Source organism: Acanthopagrus latus, chromosome 23 (genome assembly GCF_904848185.1).
Source record: "Acanthopagrus latus isolate v.2019 chromosome 23, fAcaLat1.1, whole genome shotgun sequence".
Classification (NCBI taxonomy): domain Eukaryota; kingdom Metazoa; phylum Chordata; class Actinopteri; order Spariformes; family Sparidae; genus Acanthopagrus; species Acanthopagrus latus.
Genome location: NC_051061.1, coordinates 17,317,472 through 17,335,866, shown reverse-complemented (window position 1 = coordinate 17,335,866; position 18,395 = coordinate 17,317,472). Strand labels below are relative to the sequence as shown.

Here is an 18,395-nt window from a genome sequence, read left to right as displayed (position 1 = left end):
GCAGGTGCTCAGCCAATCTGGGAGGTGGTCTGAGCCCCCAAAATGGCCACCTCAAAGGAGGGGGAAAGCCTCTGATTGGCTGACGATCAAAACTGACAGGGGTAGGGACCACGTTACTTTGCCAAGGACCCAGTCTGGGTGCACCTGGCCTTGAGTCACATGACCGGAGATGTCTGAGACAGGCCCTGTGTGTGGCGTTTGTGTGTGGCTGCTTTGAAGTCTCTGGTTCTGGCTTGTTTGTGTTGTGACCACATGGGGAGAGGGGGGGCTTGGCTCTTCCTCTCAGGAGAGCCGGTGGGAGTGGTTTTTGTCCGCTTGCCAGTCGCCATAGCCGCGGCTGCTTTTCAGCGGATGTCTCTTTGTTTTTGGTTTTTTTTCACTGATTTGATTTTATTCACACATCTCTCATCTCTCCAGGGGTGGCTCGGTCAGTGTCGAGCCTCTGCTGTTAGAATACCAATCAAACAACCCACCAGTACAGACTAAACACTCCATAAAAACCCCGGGCCAAGAGCGTCCGCCTCCTCATCGTGTGTCTTTCAAGTGTACACTTGTAGGCCAGCAGAGCCATCTGGACACGCTGCTGCCTCTGCCCGTACATATCATACTCACGTGTTTTCAAAAGCATCGGTCGAAGTAAATAAAGGATAAGGATGAGGCGGAAAAGCGAGTGTTGTCAAAACACCAGAGCCGGCCTCGTTTGTAAAGAGAAAGCATGAGCTAAAGTGCAAATGTATATTTGATGACCTTGTTACTGAGGTTTTTGACCACGTGCCTGAGGTCACAGTGAGATTACACTCTCATTAATATATATCCGAGGGTTATGATGTTGTCTCTTTATTAATGCATGTTGTTCCTCCCTACCAGAGAGAACTGACTCAGTCAGCAGGGAGGAGTGATTCACTCGATGCCTCGTTTCCTCCTCGGTTCTCCTCTCTTGGACTTTGCCCTGAACGACCCCTGACTTCGGAGGGCGATGACCCAGGAACAAGAAATCACACAAGAAATCACCCAGACAGAGATAGAGATCCCCTGCCACCGATCCCGATCTGCAGCCCACAGAGAAGAACTATAACAATATGTCATTATTTCCAGCCCTGGTGCTCAAAGTCTGTAGAGGAAAATGAAGAGCGATAAGAGCAGGGGACAGTCTATTGTTGTGAAATTGTACGTTTTTCTGTGTCAGGACAATAGGGAAATCAATAGGAGATATTGATGCTGAGCTGTGGGCACTTGTATCGTTAATGCTTTGTTATCTCTCTCGCTCTGTCTCTGAAAAGTGATTTTCAAAGCACGTGTCGATGCAGATTTGTGTGTTAAGTGTGTGTGTGTCGTTCCTTTTCTTGCAGTGACGTAAGAGTAAGTGTTTTGGGAAAACTTGAAGGACCACATTTACCCAAGATGGAGTTGCACAGATTAGGATTTTCGGCATTATTCTTCTTTGTATGGCAACAGAATTATTTCAGCTTGGCAGTGTTTGATGTGAAACACTCGCCTGTCACTCAAGACAATCCTCAGTGTCACCACGACATCGGCTGAGTCTTCTGTTGCTGCTGTGACCTCCTCTGTGAAATTCAGTGACCTAATCCTCACTCTGGAGGAGCACACGTTTTTTTGTGTGTGTGTGTGTGTGTGTGTGTGTGTGTGTGTGTGTGTGTGTGTGTGTGTGTGTGTGTGTGTGTGCTGCTGCTGCTGAGCCCTGAGCAGATGGCGGAAGGACAGTCCTGTGTCCATCATTCACCTCTGTAAATAATTAGTGTTTGAGGCTGTGAATGACACAGAAAGAGAGTGTGTGTGTTTGTGTGCGTGATTGTGTGATGGAGTGTGTATTTGCCTCTCAGATATGTTTTTATTTTAATCCGTCAAAATGGGTTAAAGATTCAAAATATGACCAACAAAAAAAAGTCACACCAGGACTTTTTCATCAACAATTATATTCAAAACAACTGTGCAATGTTCCTCATCAGAAAGAAAATGTATTTATTTAAATATATTTATTTGTTGATATAATAGTGTCCATCCAATCTTGTATTGTGCTGAAATATTGATTTCTTTCATGGCCTACTGTGGTTTGCCCTGTACCTGCAGCACCCAGGAGAGAAGCACTGCTGTGCGCAGAGCATCTTCTGTTTTCATGTTGAATATATGACATTTTGTACATCAATACAACAGCAAACATCTATTTTTCTGTGTAAGGATAAAGCAGGGTAATGGCATCCCGTTTAAAAGTCACCCTCCCTCTGTGCGTGTCTGAGCTTCTCTGCTCTTTGTTTTGGCTGCCAGTCCACAAAACGAGTCAGTGTAAAAGTGAGACGGATCAGTGAGGTTTGAAGCATTAAGCAGAAAGCATTCACATTCAACAGCTACAGCTAACTAAAGAATGTTTACGTAACGATTCAGGTGGCTTGTGTTAGCAGGACAGCCGGCAACAGGTCAATCAGCGGACGTTACAAATGTACAGTGGGGAAAAACAGCTTGTGGAGCCAGAATATTCTTAGGGTTCAGTTCCACCAAACTGGAGTTAGTGATTGTCTGAATAATGGACCGACTAAGCAAGATGGATTTGGTGATTCGAAGTTTGTTTCTGTCAAATTTGAATACGGTGTCTTTAACGAGTATTGATGATCTGATCTGGTTCTGATCTGGTTCCCATGGTTACAGATTACAGATTTCAACAACAATTCAAAGCAAACCAGCGTTAAAGCTCCTGTGTGCCTGGTAGTACGAAGAGAACCAACACTGCATGAACATTGCTTAGCACAAAATGAAAAGGTCACAATTTGACAGTTGCACTTCATGTAGCAAGGTGGAGATTAAAGGCGCTGAGGTGAGGGGGCTGAATATACAGTTAATACTTCTCTGCTTCTTAACTGTGGATACTAACACGCTTTAACCAAATGTTCCTCTAACGCTCAAGAGCAGCTTAATGAAAATGTTTTGAAAATGATTTGAAGTGACCACAACATGCAGCAGCCTGAAGTACTCTCACATCACTACAGCACGCCGAAGTTGATCCCCCGGAGGGGAGCAAAAGCTAGATTTCCAGGAGGTGAGAAGTTGCTCTTAAAACACACTCGGATGCCATGCTCAGACACTGTAGAAAGAAGAAATTGTAAACGTGTCGTCACTGAATATAATCCAGGGTTTTGCAGAATCATCCAGCTCAATAATCTCATCTGGCAATAAGGCTGAAATAAAGTTTAAGTACGGGAAAGATGGATTTACTTGTGACATCAGGTGGCTTCGTACTTCAACTTGACTAGACTCCGAAAATGACCAGATCTACCGCAGAATCCAATTTTTTCATTATCTTCGCTGTTGTGATCACCACCCATCTTTTTCTCATGTTGAAACTTGTTTGTCACAACCTTTTTTCCATCTACTTACACAAAGATTCATTTCAAAGATGCACCATTTTGTAATAAACATGCTAATTCCAGAAACCTCTCATTTCTTGTTTCCAGGAGACGGACCCAAGTCAAACTGTCTTTTTCATCAGCTTCATCCGTACCGTATCATCATTACTGGTGCCCACGCGTGTGATATACCCCCTTTTTTTTTTTCAAAATTGATCATACGTGCAAAAGTGCCACACAATGTCACACACACAAACATCTGCAAGCACACAACCAGAAAAAAACAAACAAACACACACACACACACACACACACACACACACACACACACACACACATACACAAGTAATTAAGTCTCGAACATCTGAAATTAAATCACAAACACAGGCTAATTTCCTTGGTGATGGCACGTTGTGAGCACATCTCTCCTCATAACTGGCCATTTAGAGTGAGCCTGTGTCATTGTCTTAGCAAAAGAAGTAATCAGCGTGAGCGAGATAAAGACTGAATTATAGTAGAAGAGTGGAGGGAGAAAAGAGAGGTGGAGGGAATGGGAGGCTGACGGAGAAATACAGAGAGGGTCTTTGTGACTGTAAGTGGCTCGAAGTATACATCTATAACCTGCTTAATTTTACATGCTGTTTAAACAGGCAGTCTATTTTTAAATGCTGCTATTTTCCCTTGGCAATTACTCTCCATGCTCTTTCTTTACTACCATCCACTGTCAGGCTAAGACACTGAGGAGAGCTGGAGGCACTAAAGCCATTACTGTAACGTCCTGGTGAAGCTTTGTCAATCGCGGACACGTCTGTACTTGAAAACATCACAACGAGAACAATCTGAAGTTGTTTTTGTTTCTGGGAGGGCTCAGTGTTAATATTTACATGTTTTTGAAGCTTTCTTTGTTTTCGTGTTATCTCCGTCATTTTTCTTCTTCTTCACAGCCAGTCAAGCCATACATCTTAGCATATGCAGATGTCAACCCGCTTCGAACACTGAAAGATAAGCACCATCCATCAACATGAATTGCTGAAATTATTATTCTTTTTTATTCAAAAAAAGAAAAAAAAAACACAGAACACTGGAAGTGAAGCTCCTGGGCTGGAACATTTTTGATAACAATGCTGTTTATCAAGAGAAAGGCATTTAGCTGCTTACAGTAGATTTTCAGAGATGGGGTTGTTATTATTTCACAAAAAAGCGCCTGCCTCTACAAGAAAGCCATACGGAGAAATGGTTTGTGCAAAATGGAAAACACCAGTGCACCAAGGGAAATAAACCACTGAGTTTAAAAAGTCATGAGTATTTCTTTCAGCCAACCAGGTTGTCGGCCGTGTACCTGCATTTTCGAAACAAAATCCCACATCCTCGTGGTCTGCCAGCTCGCGCCAAGTCAACAAAGCTTAACGTGCACTTGTTTCGCCGCGGGAAATCTCACCGGTGTGCGGCGCGATGTGTTTACGCTCGCATGGCTGCAGCGGCCAGCTCTGAGCATTCAGCGAGGCCTCCCGACTCTGATGATGCTCTGACTTCCCTCCAGTGTGCCAGACCCTGACCCTGGCTCCAGGGCTGCCCCGGGGGCACCGCACTCATATATGAGCCAGGATGACGTTCTGGTGTTGGATGCCATCTTGTAACCAGCTTGGTTGGTTTCCAAGCAGTCTGAAAATTTCATTAGAAAAGCCACCAGCTGCAGCTCGCATGTTACAGGAATGTGAATAGAGAAATGCGCACCGATCCTCTGTGGTTCAAGAGAGGAGAGGAGAGATTACCAATGAGCTAGGAAAGGAAAACATGTTTACTGCAGCAGAAGGGTGGGGAAATATTGTAATTGCTTGAATGTACATGATTTCAAAGTAGTTAATAAGGAGTATAGGGGTGTCAGAGGGAAGCTTCAGGACTCTGAATGCAATTGTTGTTTTACCCACAGAGTAAATGTTCATTCTGTGCTAGTTACCAAAGAAGTATGTAAAAGTTTGGGCAAGGAAATACTTTGTTGGGTGTTTCTTTGCAGGGTGTAGTGCTGTTTCTGGGTGATGGGTTCGCATGGTGTAAAGTCACTCAGTGGGGGAGGCAGTGATTTATGTGTCGCGCAGGAGGGAGGCTACACATCTCTGCTGACACGACTCAGCCATCAACAGGAGTTACGTCCACCCAAAACCACAAAGCAAACTCTGGAGGTGGACCGAAACAGGACATAAAGTACGCTTTTGTTATTACCTCTCACTCTCTGGTATACGCGCACAAACACACACACACACACACACAAAAGCCTCCGGGCCGGTCCTCCTTCGCTCACTGTTTGTTCATCTGTTCCTCTCCGCCCAGCAAGAAATGTATGCATTGCCACGGAGCATAAATAAACATGGACACACACACACACATACACACATACACATGCAGTGCAAAACAAGCAAACCGGATCACACTGTAAATAACTGTATTTAAACACACTCACACAAGCAAACAGAAAATGGCCTCAGAATTTCTAAAGATTAGCAACCCTATGTGTAGCATGCTACCAGGAAACATACTAATTAGTATTTATTCATAAGCAGATTGTTTCTCAACAATATGTCTCTTTTGAATTAATGAGGTCTGTGTTCCTTATCTTATCAGGAAGACACAGACTGATGGGCGCAATTGTTGTTCCTGACAAAGTGGAGCAGAACTGGAAATAACAGAGCTGATTTCATGCATGTAAGAGCTCGATAACAACATGCATAAATTCGTGGTCATGGTCTTGCGGTGTCAATCTCACCGGTGGCGAGGTGGAGCCCCCGAGCTTCATACTGCAGCCATTTAACTGCACAGGCAACATGCAACAACCAACTCCACAGCAGCAGTTCACATCACAAAGTTGCCATTCTGTTTCTTGCTCTGGCCTCTGAGTGTGAGAGCAGTCGCTGCCAACTTGGTGATATGCCATCCAAAACTGGCAACGACGGCTTCGCTGTGGCTGGACCGCGTCCAATACACCCCCCCCCCATCTAAACTACACATGCTCGCAGAATAATACACAGCTGTGCTCGCAAAGCCAATGCAAAGCTCAATATAATATACAGAGACAAGTACGTGTGAACAGTGAGCATATGTTTGTGGCCACAGGGCACACACACGTGTAAATCCACACAGACGACAGCAAACGACTGAAGCCTCAGAGCGGCAACGCATCTCAGCTTAAAGGGAAAAAGTTATCTGAGTCTTACTGCGAAAGACACCTGACTGAGGAGGTGTCGTATGATGAGTGGAAAACACATCAAACCAGGACACATTCACAGAGACGGAAGGAATTTATTTGGAAGAATCAAATTCCTCATTTCATCACTAGCGAAATTAAAAGTAAACAAATTAATGTTCAACAGCCGTGCTGGAGACGATGGAACCGCATGGAACCAAACAAAACACACTTTTTCTGGAACTTCGTGAAAATACAAGCTTTGTGTTCGTTTCACACACAAATATTGTACGTGTGCAGTCCATCCAAGTATTTTAACAGCCGCCCAATTATATTTGGTAACCTGTTGCTATTCGTCATGCGGTGCACATTTTTTGATCGGCAACATAGTTAACAACAAACTCCTGTTATGACAAAAGAAGGAAAGGAAATAATATTGCTGGTAGAGAGAAAACAGAAACAAGAGGCAAGCCAGTGTGCACACATTATCAACAAATCTCAGTCTTGGTTAGTTTCATACTTGGGAAATTTGGGAAGAGCTGTGCATGTAGGAGACCAATACCTGGTATTGGTCCTCCTTGCACTGAAAAGAAAGTAATTTCCATGGAACCCAGAACCAAAACTCAACACATCTGTAGTACGTCGTGTGACTTCTGATGAAGAAACACCTTCAAAAGGAGAAAGAACACACATCAGAGAAGAGATTAACTACTGACGTGCTCCCCTCAAATGATTGACAGGGCTTATAATATCATGAAGATACACTGAGAATGGGAACCTTTCCCAAATCAAATCAAGGCACAAACAACATGTCGATAAACTAAATCATTTGTTAAAGTTAACTCTATGAAGTGTGTTCTTTCAGCTCCTGGAGGCATTTCTTCATCAGAAGTCATACAAGGTTTGGACATTGGTTTTTAATGTGTTTCTCCATGCATCTCCCATAGACTTCAATACAGCTGGTACTCCAGTTTGGCACCAAAGCATGATTTAGTGATGCAATGACCCCTCCTTCTTTTTTAGTGTCCTTGGCCACTGAAGATATCCTAGTGATGGAGAATTTAACATACAAAGCTGGGGGAAATGGCTTGCATTATATCCAAAAAACAAAACAAAACAGGCATTAGCGTCAACAAAGAATAGAAATTGTGAAAAAAGTTTTCCAAGTCTGAGGAGTTTTGGATCCAATCATGTCCTGAGCAACCAACAACATTAGTGACCTTTCATAATGCAGAGCCAGACCAGGCAGGATGAGGGGAGAGGGGGTGAGCAGCCAGCTTAACACACTCCACCCTCTGCGTCACGCTGGAGTGTGTGCTCAGGGCTACACAGGTCTGATTAACAACGGCTCAGTGGCTCTTTCTGTACCAATAAACCGCCCACATCCCTTTTTCCTCCCTCTCTCTCTCTCTTTTTCTCCCTCTCCCTCTTGTATTTCTCCGGCCACCTCACCGGCTATTTCCCTCCAAACACGTTGTACTTTTTGTTTTCCTGCCGTATTTGTGCTCCGAGAACTCTGGGGTGACTCACCTCCACCCGGTGACTGACAACATGTCTTGGACTTCAGCGAGCTCATTAGGATTCAGAGGCATCACTGACACGGCTGCCGTGACGTCAGTGTCTCTGTGGAAACTCATTCGGGGGGAGCAGGGTCAGATTCACATTCTGCCACGATCACGTTACCATTCATCCCGTCAGCTTGTCAGACACCACACTTGGAATAATTTTGTCGTATATTCTCGTAATAAGCAGAATTGTTGTCCTGTGACTGTACATGATGAACAGTCTGGAACACCTGCAGGGAACAAGTATGGGAGGAAAAATTCAGACTGCAGCACAAGGTGACAAAACACCTGACTGGCTCTCTAATGTGTGTTTAATTGTCCAAACCGGAGTCATATTGTATCAGAACGCCTGCTAGCTCATGTGAGCAGGGGGGAGGATTTTCAGCATCAGATTAGCAGCCTGACAAACCTGCTCTGCGATATACACAAGTGGACATGGGTTTTATTACTCTATAATCACCTCGACTGAGCCGGGCGGAGGCTGAGACACTCTCCTCCCCGGAGAGACGAGGGATGATGAGCCCGTCTCCTCGCTGACATTATGTTTGGACAGTCGGGGTTGCTCATTCTCATATATAGTGGCGGAGGAAGATTATAATTATCTAAAGTGCTGTCCTCACGCTCAGGGTACACGGTGTTACATGAGAGAAATTACACATTTTCGATACCAAGCTGAGTGATTGCATTACGCAAAACAGTGTGATAAGATGTTTATTGTTTAAAAGGGCCCAATTATGTCAATTACAGCATCTTCAGCCTGAGATCTGCGACTGTTTGGTTAAAAATATGGTAATTTCATTTGCATTTGTTGAGCGCTCAAACTGGCAGATTCACTGCGGCGGGAACTGCTGCCTGCTCAGCTTCATATTGCGTTGGGTAGCTTTTGGCTGACAACAACTTACAACAGTAGTGTTGTAAAAGATCCTCTGAGCTTGTTTCCCTACCTCATACATAATGTTCCCTTAATGTGTAATTGTATCACTATAGCAAATAACTGCTATCTAGTTGATCAAGAACATTTTTATTTTGCCAGATGGCCGCGACATCTATGCTATGCTCCACAAGACCACCGTTGATGGCTGGCGATGGCTGCGATGTTTTAATCAGGTTAGATGTTGATGGAGGAATGCATGCTGTAACTTCATGAACATTACTTAATTATCCAAGTTGCTCAATTCTGCATACACAAAACACAACTGATTAGAGTAGATTATAAATTGTGTACAGCAGTCTTCTAATAATGTCAGAGATCATACCTCAGAAAATGAGAAACCCCATTCCAGACGGTGTAAGTTATTAGATAATTCATGTGTTTTCTTTTGTATTAGTCATTGTAGATTCCGGTCCGCGTGCACTGGTGCAAGACCAATTTCCCTTCAGGACAATGAAGTTCAAGTTGGAGCTGCAACATAACGAGCACTGCTCTTGATGCCCTGCCATCTTTGTTGTAACTTGAATACAACATCAATTTGCTATTGCGGCAACAGTTCGATGCTTTTCTCCGCTTCACTTCATGTAGTATTGCAAATCTCCAACTTACTGTAATTGCTTCTGCTCTAGATGAGGATGTTAAGACACTGTAATTGAGCAGGTAGGTATTTAAATTTAGTTCCAACCAATTATCTATCCAGTTATTATCTAATCCTTTCTATGAACCACAAAATAGCTCCACAATGCAAAGGGTAAAACATAGTCTTTAGTCTTTTTTTCCTCTAAAGTAATCATTTCAGGTTCTAATGGAAATGAACTTTATCTTTTTTTAACCAAATGACATTTACCTTGGTTCCCTGACATACTTCAAGATATGATTTTTTCTTTGAAAATGATTTTAAAAGCGTTCTCACAGCAGGTCAAACTGTAACAGCAATAGGTGAAGTGATCTCACCCGGCTGGCAGCAGCGAATAGATAATACTCTCCCCTTCCTCTGTGGCTGACAGTGACGTGCCCTTTATTAAGGCACTAAACCCCCGACTGCTCCAGTCGAGCTGCTCGGCGGCCAAACAGTGAACAACTTAAAGGGTATCTCCCTAATGTGTGACTATGTAAATGGCAGAAGCCCTGCAGCAATTATGAGGAGTCCAACCCAAGTGGCTGAGCGGCCGGGTGGGTGATGTCGGGATTTATTGACTGACCCCAAGCAACACAAAAGGATGAGAGACTGTTTAAACAGAGCATTAATCTGCTACATTACAATTACAGCAGATTGAGAGACAGTGACAACCTCTCAAACCCTATCAAAGCTTTGCATGAATACTAGTTCACTGGTGTATTTCCAACATTTCTCATCGGTTTGCTACTATCATTATTATCTTTATGTTACATTTCTGTTGTAAATTTAATTACCATTCTGACATTATGTGAATTATTGGTTTCCTGGTGCAACTCTGTAAAGCTCTTTACTTACATAAGGTCTATAAGGAGCCACATAAACACGTCCGTCAGATCAGCAGCGTCAGTTTCCATGGTGACGTTACCCAACAGGCGGTACAGCAGATTGATCACCTCTCTGCCTCAAATTCGAGTGGCGTGAACAAGAAAACTCAAGCAGTCTGCTCAGTTGTCCCCAAATACTGAACAGCTGTTTGCAAGGTGACAAACTATTTCAACTAAAACTTTTCCACTGTAGTTATTCAGTACATTATTTGGCTGGCTGCTGGCAGGTGGTTGGTTTTGCCAACGTGATCAAATAGGCTGAAAATCGCTGTAATTCGTCTCAGTGCTGTATTCCCCATCATCGAACTGGTTTTTGACAGTGGTTGTTCCTGATTTGGCTTTTCACTGGGAGGCTGCTGAGCCAGGATCTGTTGCCTTATCGTACCTGTACGGTCATTTTGCCCTTCGTACAATCAGTAATTCCACAAGTCACAATGTACGATAACTTGACAGTGTGTGAAGCTTGTTTAAAATATGGTGCCAATTCATTCTATATAAGCTGAGAAATTTCACAGGATATGTGAACATTTTCAGTGTGCGCCAAAGCAGTGGAACATCCAATTAACACCACTCTCCCCAGAGCCACGCTGCCAACATGGCTAAATTAATGAACCAACGCGTATCAGGTGAAATTTTTGCCCACCTTTGGGAGGCAGAACCCCAGCCCATCTAGAGACGCCGCCTCGTGATAGATACTCAAAATTACTTCTTCACCGTCACAGATAGAGCCGGTTTATTTTCCCAAACCAAGATGTCCATCAGTCTGTGGACTCCAATTTAAAACTCAAGCGCTGGATACTGAATATCGTCGCCGAGCCACTCCATCTTGTCTTATCAGACCTCTCCTCGCACAGCTCAGTCACACTACTCATACACAACCTCTAATCCCTCGGGGAGAAACACTGTGCATCCATCTGAAAACACAGGATGGAAAAAAAAACACTGGCTACTAAAATGTCGATAATGCCTCCCATTAGTCGTACTCACCCCGTTCTGCTTTTGATGTTATAGACATAAAAAAACTATATTTTCTCTGTAATAAGATGCTGGAGCCAATTCATACACACACACACACACACACACACACACACACACACACACACACACACACACACACAGATTAATACAGATAAAGACATACACACACTCTCTGACAAATTATATGAAAGCACACACTCGCACATTTTAATTAGCAGCACTTTAGTGCAGAAAGCACTAAACCGTAGGATAATTAATCTCCACAGTCTGTGTTTCCACTGCTGAACCACCTTGGGGAGGGGCACAGGTTGGTTTCCCCTTTGTTGAGCTCATCTGCTGGGAAACAGGAAACAATAAAGTTGAAAACCTTATGAGGTAACGGGGGAAAGGTCGCCAGATTAATATGCTGTTGAATGCATTTGCTTGTGCCGAACGCTGATGGTCAATTCCCGCATTATGAATGTGGAATGCCAACAGTCTCTGCTGGCTTCCTGTCTGGTGTGTGTGTGTGTGTGTGTGTGTGTGTGTGTGTGTGTGTGTGTGTGTGAGGGAAGCTTGGTCACATACTGCTTCTCATTACAAATCCTCTCATGACTGTATGCAATTTGTGGCACTGCTCTGTAGCCTTTTGTCAGCAGGCAGGCCAAGTACTGTCTCTCTCTGTGTCCATCACTCCTCATCAGTGTCTCTCTCTCTCTCAATCGCTCCATCTCTCTCTCTCTCATTCTCTCTCTCTCTCTCTTTCCCTCCCTGCCCTTTCTGCAGACACAACCCTATCAGCAAATTGTGGTAATTAGCCAGGAACGTCTGCGATCATGTACTTCCTGTGTGGATGACGTCAGCTCTGGTCGCGCCGGGATGAAATGACTGGGCTCTCTGTGCTTGTCAGAGCCACTCGGAACAGCAGAGAATCAAAGGGAAATTCAAGAATGCAGAATCAGAGCGTGAAACCCAGAAAGGTACTTCTAATCCTCCGGGCGTCTCAGCAGTAAAGGGCAAATGGCTGATCAGATTGCTGAAATCGAGGCTAGACATCCTGCTGTAATAAACCTGCCTAGATTGTCAAGATAAACTCAGATGTGAGTCTAATTTTACAACCAGGGCAGCAGCTGATTTGCCTTCATCTTGGCGAGATGTACACGTCTGTAACAGCGTCCGGATGACTGCTTCCTTTGATGGATATGCAGGCTGATGGAGAGATGCAGGCCAGTGCAACAGAGACGATGCTGTCCAATGGCCTCTCTGTTAAGTGTACAAACACACTCATACACACACACACACACACACACACACACACACACACACACACACACACACTGGCAACAGGAAAACAATCCTCTTTAAAGTGTCAGTCTGAACTGTAGGGGCACAGCAGGTCTGGTACCCCTGCTGTGGGTGCTGGCCTCATTTCCACTGCTCATTTCCTGCCCTGGGCACTACCTTCCTACAGCCCCTCCGTGACTTCTGTGTCCATCCAAAAAAAAATGCCCACCTCCTGTTTTATTCTGCTCTGCGTAACACACTACTATCTTGGATTAACACAGTGAGAACAATAGATCTGACTGAAAAACTGAGTATCAAAACATTAGTGCTGCCCAAAGTGGGGCCCATGGGCCAAAGTCAGCCTGTCATGAGGTCTGATTTGGCCTGCCAGATGTTGCTACTGGAAATTTTATTTTGTATAATCTGAGCATGGCGACCAGATTGACTTTGGGGGTCAGTGGATTAAGGGTATTTTGGATCCAGGCACCATTTGTGCATCAAAAAAAAATAAAACATGAATTACATTAAATTTTGTTTTAAGGCCCTCCAAATTATCATCATTAGCAAAACATTGTGTGATTTACCTTTTGAATTTAAGGATTTGCTGCTTTTCTGTGTTACTTATGATAGTAAATCATGAGTTTTGGGGGTGTTGTCACCAATTTAAACAGTCTAGGCTCTGGAAAATGTTAAAAAGTATTTTTTACATACTTTGTATTTATTTTTATACATTAAATAATAAATTGGAAATGACTAATATTGGTAAGTTGCAGCCCTACTTGTGATCCTTAACCAAGCATTGTCTGCCTGTGACACCTGCTCACATGTTGAAGCTAAAATTCTGTTTCCTATCTTGTTATTGACTGACACCTCAGAATTATTATACGACCCCTTGGCAGGTCCAGAACTCCCCCTTTAGTTTCTTGTCTCAGCTAGTTTCTTTCTTCATCTATCTCAGTTTCTCTGACATTTCATCCATCATGCCAGCTCATCCTGTCGGATGTTCAATGTCTACCAGGATTGTTACCACAGTTAAGTTGCCAGACAACGCTGACAGTTACAAAAGTAAAGCTTTCAGCTGCTGCCAAAGTGTTTTGACTTACAGTCGATGGACCCGTCCAGTCTCACCTCCGTCTAGCTGCTGTCAGGATACGGCAGCTTGCCAAAGGCAGAAACACCACCGACAGAAAAAGGTCCTGCTGGCTAAGAGAAACTGTCTGACCAATCGAGTGTTTTACAGAAACAACTCTGAAACAACTTTGAAAGGAGTCTCTGGATTGACTGCTCGGCCAAATTGTTCTCTGCGGATGAAAGAGCGCACGCGTCATGTCATCTGTCGTACTGAATAGACTTGAAGCTCCTGTAACAGTATGGAGTCAGTCATTTAAAAACACTACATTAGTCTACTGGTGCTGCTGCATTGCAGTTCAATTTTGTTTTTTGCCAGCTGAGAGGTCTGCACAGTGTTCACATTACCTTGAAAGTCTGACTCATTCCTCAGGCTGCGGTGCTGTCTGACTTGCAGGGCAACATGAGAGCTCAGAGATGGCATTAGCACAGGAAATGGACAGGTAGTATTTACAGACATGGCTTTAGAAGGCTGGAAGAGGAAGGAACACGGCTGAGAAGTTGCAAAGACTGAGCATTGTGACCAACTGATTTACTTCATCTGAGCGCGATGAGAGAAGTGCATTAATCACATGATCCACTTCACTGATCCCGTTCAATAAAAGGAAAAAAAAGGAATAAAACGTCTTTACAGTCGAGCTGTTGCTTTATTTTAGACTCTAGTGAAAGTACAACAAAATAGCCCTAACATTTTACCACTTTATTTTTCCACAAAGAAACATCTTTAAAATAGTGACAACAGCATTAACTTCAGTGAATTAAACTGACACAGTTGGAGCCGATGAGAAAACTAGAAGTGTTAAACGAGCAAATAAAATCAGATATGCTGTGACTTCTTTTTCTAAAATGCACTTGTGGTAGTTACACTCAAACACACCTTCACAATATTTCAGTGTTACGAAATCTCGTTTCCAGCTCCTGTCGTTTGGTTTGAGCCATCACTCTTCTTATCACTAAAATCCCTTTTCAGCGTGACTGAACATACAGGTTCTCCTCTCAAATATGGCAACAGGATACGACTTCAGACGGTGCAGCTGGACAATTAGTCCCAATGTTCGCTGAACAACACTGTCTTTGAGAATAAAACAAGCTTCATCCCCTGATGTCCGTCCTCGACGTGGTTCTTCCTCACTCTCCTCAGTGTCGCCGCGGTGCCATCCTTTCATTAGAGCGGCTTCAGGAAATGAATTCCTCTTTAATACCCGGGACTGGCCAACACTTCCACTATCACAGCTTCCTCACATCCCCAGGGTTAGTCCAATTTGTCATCATTTCAAAACAACACAAATATGTAAACAGCTTAGAAAATACGCACACACGCAACAAAAAAAAAGAAAAAAGAAAAATCCAAAGCATTTTCTTTCCACAGCGCTGTTTCTTTTTTCCTCACTCCTCTGCAGTGCAAAAAAATGAAGATACGAGGAAAAAAACCACAACGAAAAAAACAATAAATAGACTTCCTCTGTTATATATTTCTTTGTTTAAGTATATACATATTTAATTTAGAATGGTCTCTACATGAGCACACAGCTCTTGGCACGGTCCTTCCTCATGGCCGGGGCCTGGTCCATTTGCTCAGTCCGACCCGGTAGGGGAGGCAGCGGGAGCTGTGAGACTCGCTTCAGGCCTCTGCGGGAGCTGCTGCGCTTTAGCTGTGGCTTGTGTGGCCGCCGCACCGACGCCACCGTGGTGACGTGGAAGACGTCCCGGACGCTGTTCTCCGAAACCTTGGAGGTGCACTCGACGTAGGCCACGGCCCCGATCTGTCGACCTATCGTGCTGCCCTGGAACATGGAGACAGGAGAACAGGAGACATTTAACAACAACAACAACAACAACAACAACAAAAACTATTATTTTTAGTTTTTGTCTTTCCCTCAGTGTGTTTGAGAAGTTGTGCAAATAAGCATAATATGTCTCCTTTGATTTGTATCACATTTTTCATGAAAGTAACCAACAAATTGTGTGAGAGGAAAAATACAAAGTGAGACTGCTTGTTTCATTTTATCTGAGGTGCCAGGAAAAAAAACATTTTGGCTTCTTCCCAGTACATTTACGTTACGCCTTCCTTCCTTTCATTGGCTTTGTATTCTGCTTGTTTTTCCTAATAGAATTCCAAAAACAATGTCAAGATGTTGCATGAGCACTTCACAAAGAAAAATATGCATCCCATCCCTCCGTGTGCCTCGGCATAAGCGGGCACTAGATCTCAGCAGTGGAAGACTAAACGTTCCTGAAAGACGCGGCAGAGCTGAGAGAAAGATTTCAATCTAACCCGCAGACTGAATGTCAATGGTCCAAACATGGCCGGAGACAAATGAAGCTCCTCCATCTGAGGAATTAATTATGCAGATACTCTGACTCCGCAGCCTGTGGTAAGAGAGTGGGAACAGAGCGGCACAGTGCCCACTGGGCCACTGATGACACCGTCCGTGCAGCTATTTAGATAGAAGAGACTAAACTCCACCATCGGAGATTCCCCCCCGAGTAATGTTACAATATACCCAGTTAATTAAGACCGCAAATTGTTTGCCTGAGATCAAATCAGAGACAAATTTAATTTCAACGTCCCTCGGCCTCCCTCCTCTCGTTTCATGATCACGCTTAAAAACCCTGCGCCGCAAAGGTAGTAACAGATGAGACATGACTGTATTTCCCATGACCGTAAAAATCGCACACTCTCCAACACAGACAGCTTGGTTGCTCGATTTTTATCGCGGCTGTGCACTGAGCCACAGATAAGAAGCAATGAAGTCCTCATTAGGTGGAATGGCAGATCTGGATTCAGGGGGACCAAGGTAGAGATTGTGGCGACAAGCGGAAAAGCTCGATCGGATCTCAGGCAGATTAGTGTGGAAATGTCTGGAGTTCACCCAATGGTCACTCTCTCCGGCGACTCCTCAGCTGTGATGGAATTCAATTTAAGATCGGCAACGGGATAACAACACGGGCTATTGGATTAGAGCTGCCGAAATGTTTATTGTGCGTAGCTTTGGCATCTGCTGTGTGACACACATTTTCAGGGCAATAACAGTTGTGACTGAGAAGGAGCAAAACAATAGCTTAATGTAGGCATGACCACAAATGGTCCCCAGCTATTTTACATTAGCTGTGCGGTTGGCCACACCATCTTTTGTTTATGTATCTTATTTACATGAACTGCTCAGTTCAGCTGCTGATTTTCAGGCTGCATGCTTTAAGCCTGCGGCGAGCTCTCAGACGGCAGCGAAAAAAAAAGAAAAAAAAAGGGGGCTCCTTTGTTCTGAAGGCTTTTGTGCGGTGGTGAAAAAGCCCCTCCACTTTTTGTATGTCCAACACGGGAGAGCAACAAAATGAACATACTGAATGCTGATTAAAATTCACAGATTTACAGAACAGTTTATCATCCTCCTCCTCCTCCTCCTCCTCCTCCTCGCCCCGTCCCCTTGGCTTAGAGGTCGCGGCGGCGTACCATAAAAGGGCTCGCTCGTTTATCAATGTCCGTTTTTCTATTCATCCCGCATTTTGAAAATCCCTAAATCTGCATGAATATTTCATTTCAGAAGGGGGGAAAAAAAAAAAAAAAAGCGTCCCTCGACATAAACTCCACTAACTCGTGCCTCTCCCGCGGCCCTCGCCGTAAGCAACCTTGCAGCGCTTGTCAGCAAAATTTCGGTCAAAATGCCAACCCCAGCAACATGCCCCCGAGGGGTTTCACACAGCTCTGATTCTGCGGTGGCTGATTGTGTTGCGTGAGGTTTTTCTCTCACATTACCTTCCTGTGGGACCAGAGAGGCGACGCCTCTCGACAGAACGCTTTTATGAATCTATTTCGATTTTCCGATGCACCTCATCTCATTTTCTTTCTCATCACACATCTGTCATCTTCTTGTTCTCACCTGCTCGTGGGTGACGGGGATGAGGCGCTGCTTGGAGAGTTCCCTCAGGGTGTTGACATCTGTCCTCATGTCCAGCTTACAGCCAACCAGCACCACTTTGGCGTTGGGACAGAACTCCTGCGTCTCCCCTTGCCACTGTCGGAGAGACACAGAAATACATCAGTGATTCTGCCAAATATAAGAGGAGAGCTGCCGAGACACAGTGACAACCTCTGGCTTCTCTGACACCAGGTACCTCAGCTCCTGGGAGAATAAATGCTCTCTCGATAAAAGACATTTGTTCAGCTAAGGAGCCGGGGGAAAGTGAAAGGTCTGTTAGGTCTGTAAGTACTTTTTTTTTTACAGCTGTGAATCTAGTAGATGAGGGGCAGTACCTCAATGTTTTGGAATATGAGAATGTCATTTATCAGGCAAATGTGGAGCAGAAATTTGCTGTTGTTGTCAACTGCTGTAAATTGAACATGTTTTCGCTTGGACTAAAGTCGTGGCCGTGGGCTCCAGGAAACTATGATAGGCATTTTTATCATCTGTCATTTTATAGACTAAACAATGAATAATTTAAAAAAAAAAGAAAAAAACAAATTTGATGACATGTTAACAGCCGTAAACTCAGTA

At 44.0% G+C, this 18,395-nt stretch overlaps 1 protein-coding gene and 2 long non-coding RNA genes across 4 annotated transcripts in view; 1 reads left to right on the top strand and 2 right to left on the bottom strand.

The window, feature by feature from the left end:
- Positions 1–2,024: 2,024 nt before the first annotated feature.
- On the bottom strand, positions 2,025–6,730 carry LOC119014580. The gene is made up of 3 exons (XR_005073003.1): positions 5,349–6,730; positions 4,795–5,097; positions 2,025–4,351 (listed from the first exon to the last, which is right to left on the bottom strand). It is a non-coding gene; the product is annotated as an uncharacterized LOC119014580 (long non-coding RNA).
- Positions 6,731–7,772: 1,042 nt separating this feature from the next.
- LOC119014581 lies at positions 7,773–14,378 on the top strand. Of its 2 annotated transcripts, none has more exons than XR_005073004.1 (5): positions 7,773–9,206; positions 9,428–9,690; positions 10,510–10,689; positions 12,277–12,470; positions 12,613–14,378. It is a non-coding gene; the product is annotated as an uncharacterized LOC119014581 (long non-coding RNA). The 2 variants fall into 2 exon arrangements; XR_005073005.1 differs by having other exon boundaries at positions 10,493–10,689.
- Positions 14,379–14,525: 147 nt separating this feature from the next.
- rnd2 (Rho family GTPase 2) overlaps positions 14,526–18,395 on the bottom strand; it is a 29,314-nt gene continuing 25,444 nt past the window's right edge. Inside the window, exons 5-6 of the mRNA XM_037089885.1 lie at positions 17,781–17,915; positions 14,526–15,686 (exon numbers count right to left, since the gene is read on the bottom strand). Coding sequence (XP_036945780.1) covers positions 15,417–15,686; positions 17,781–17,915 — 405 coding nt within the window. The 3' untranslated portion in view covers positions 14,526–15,416. The remainder of the gene's footprint in view (positions 15,687–17,780; positions 17,916–18,395) is intronic.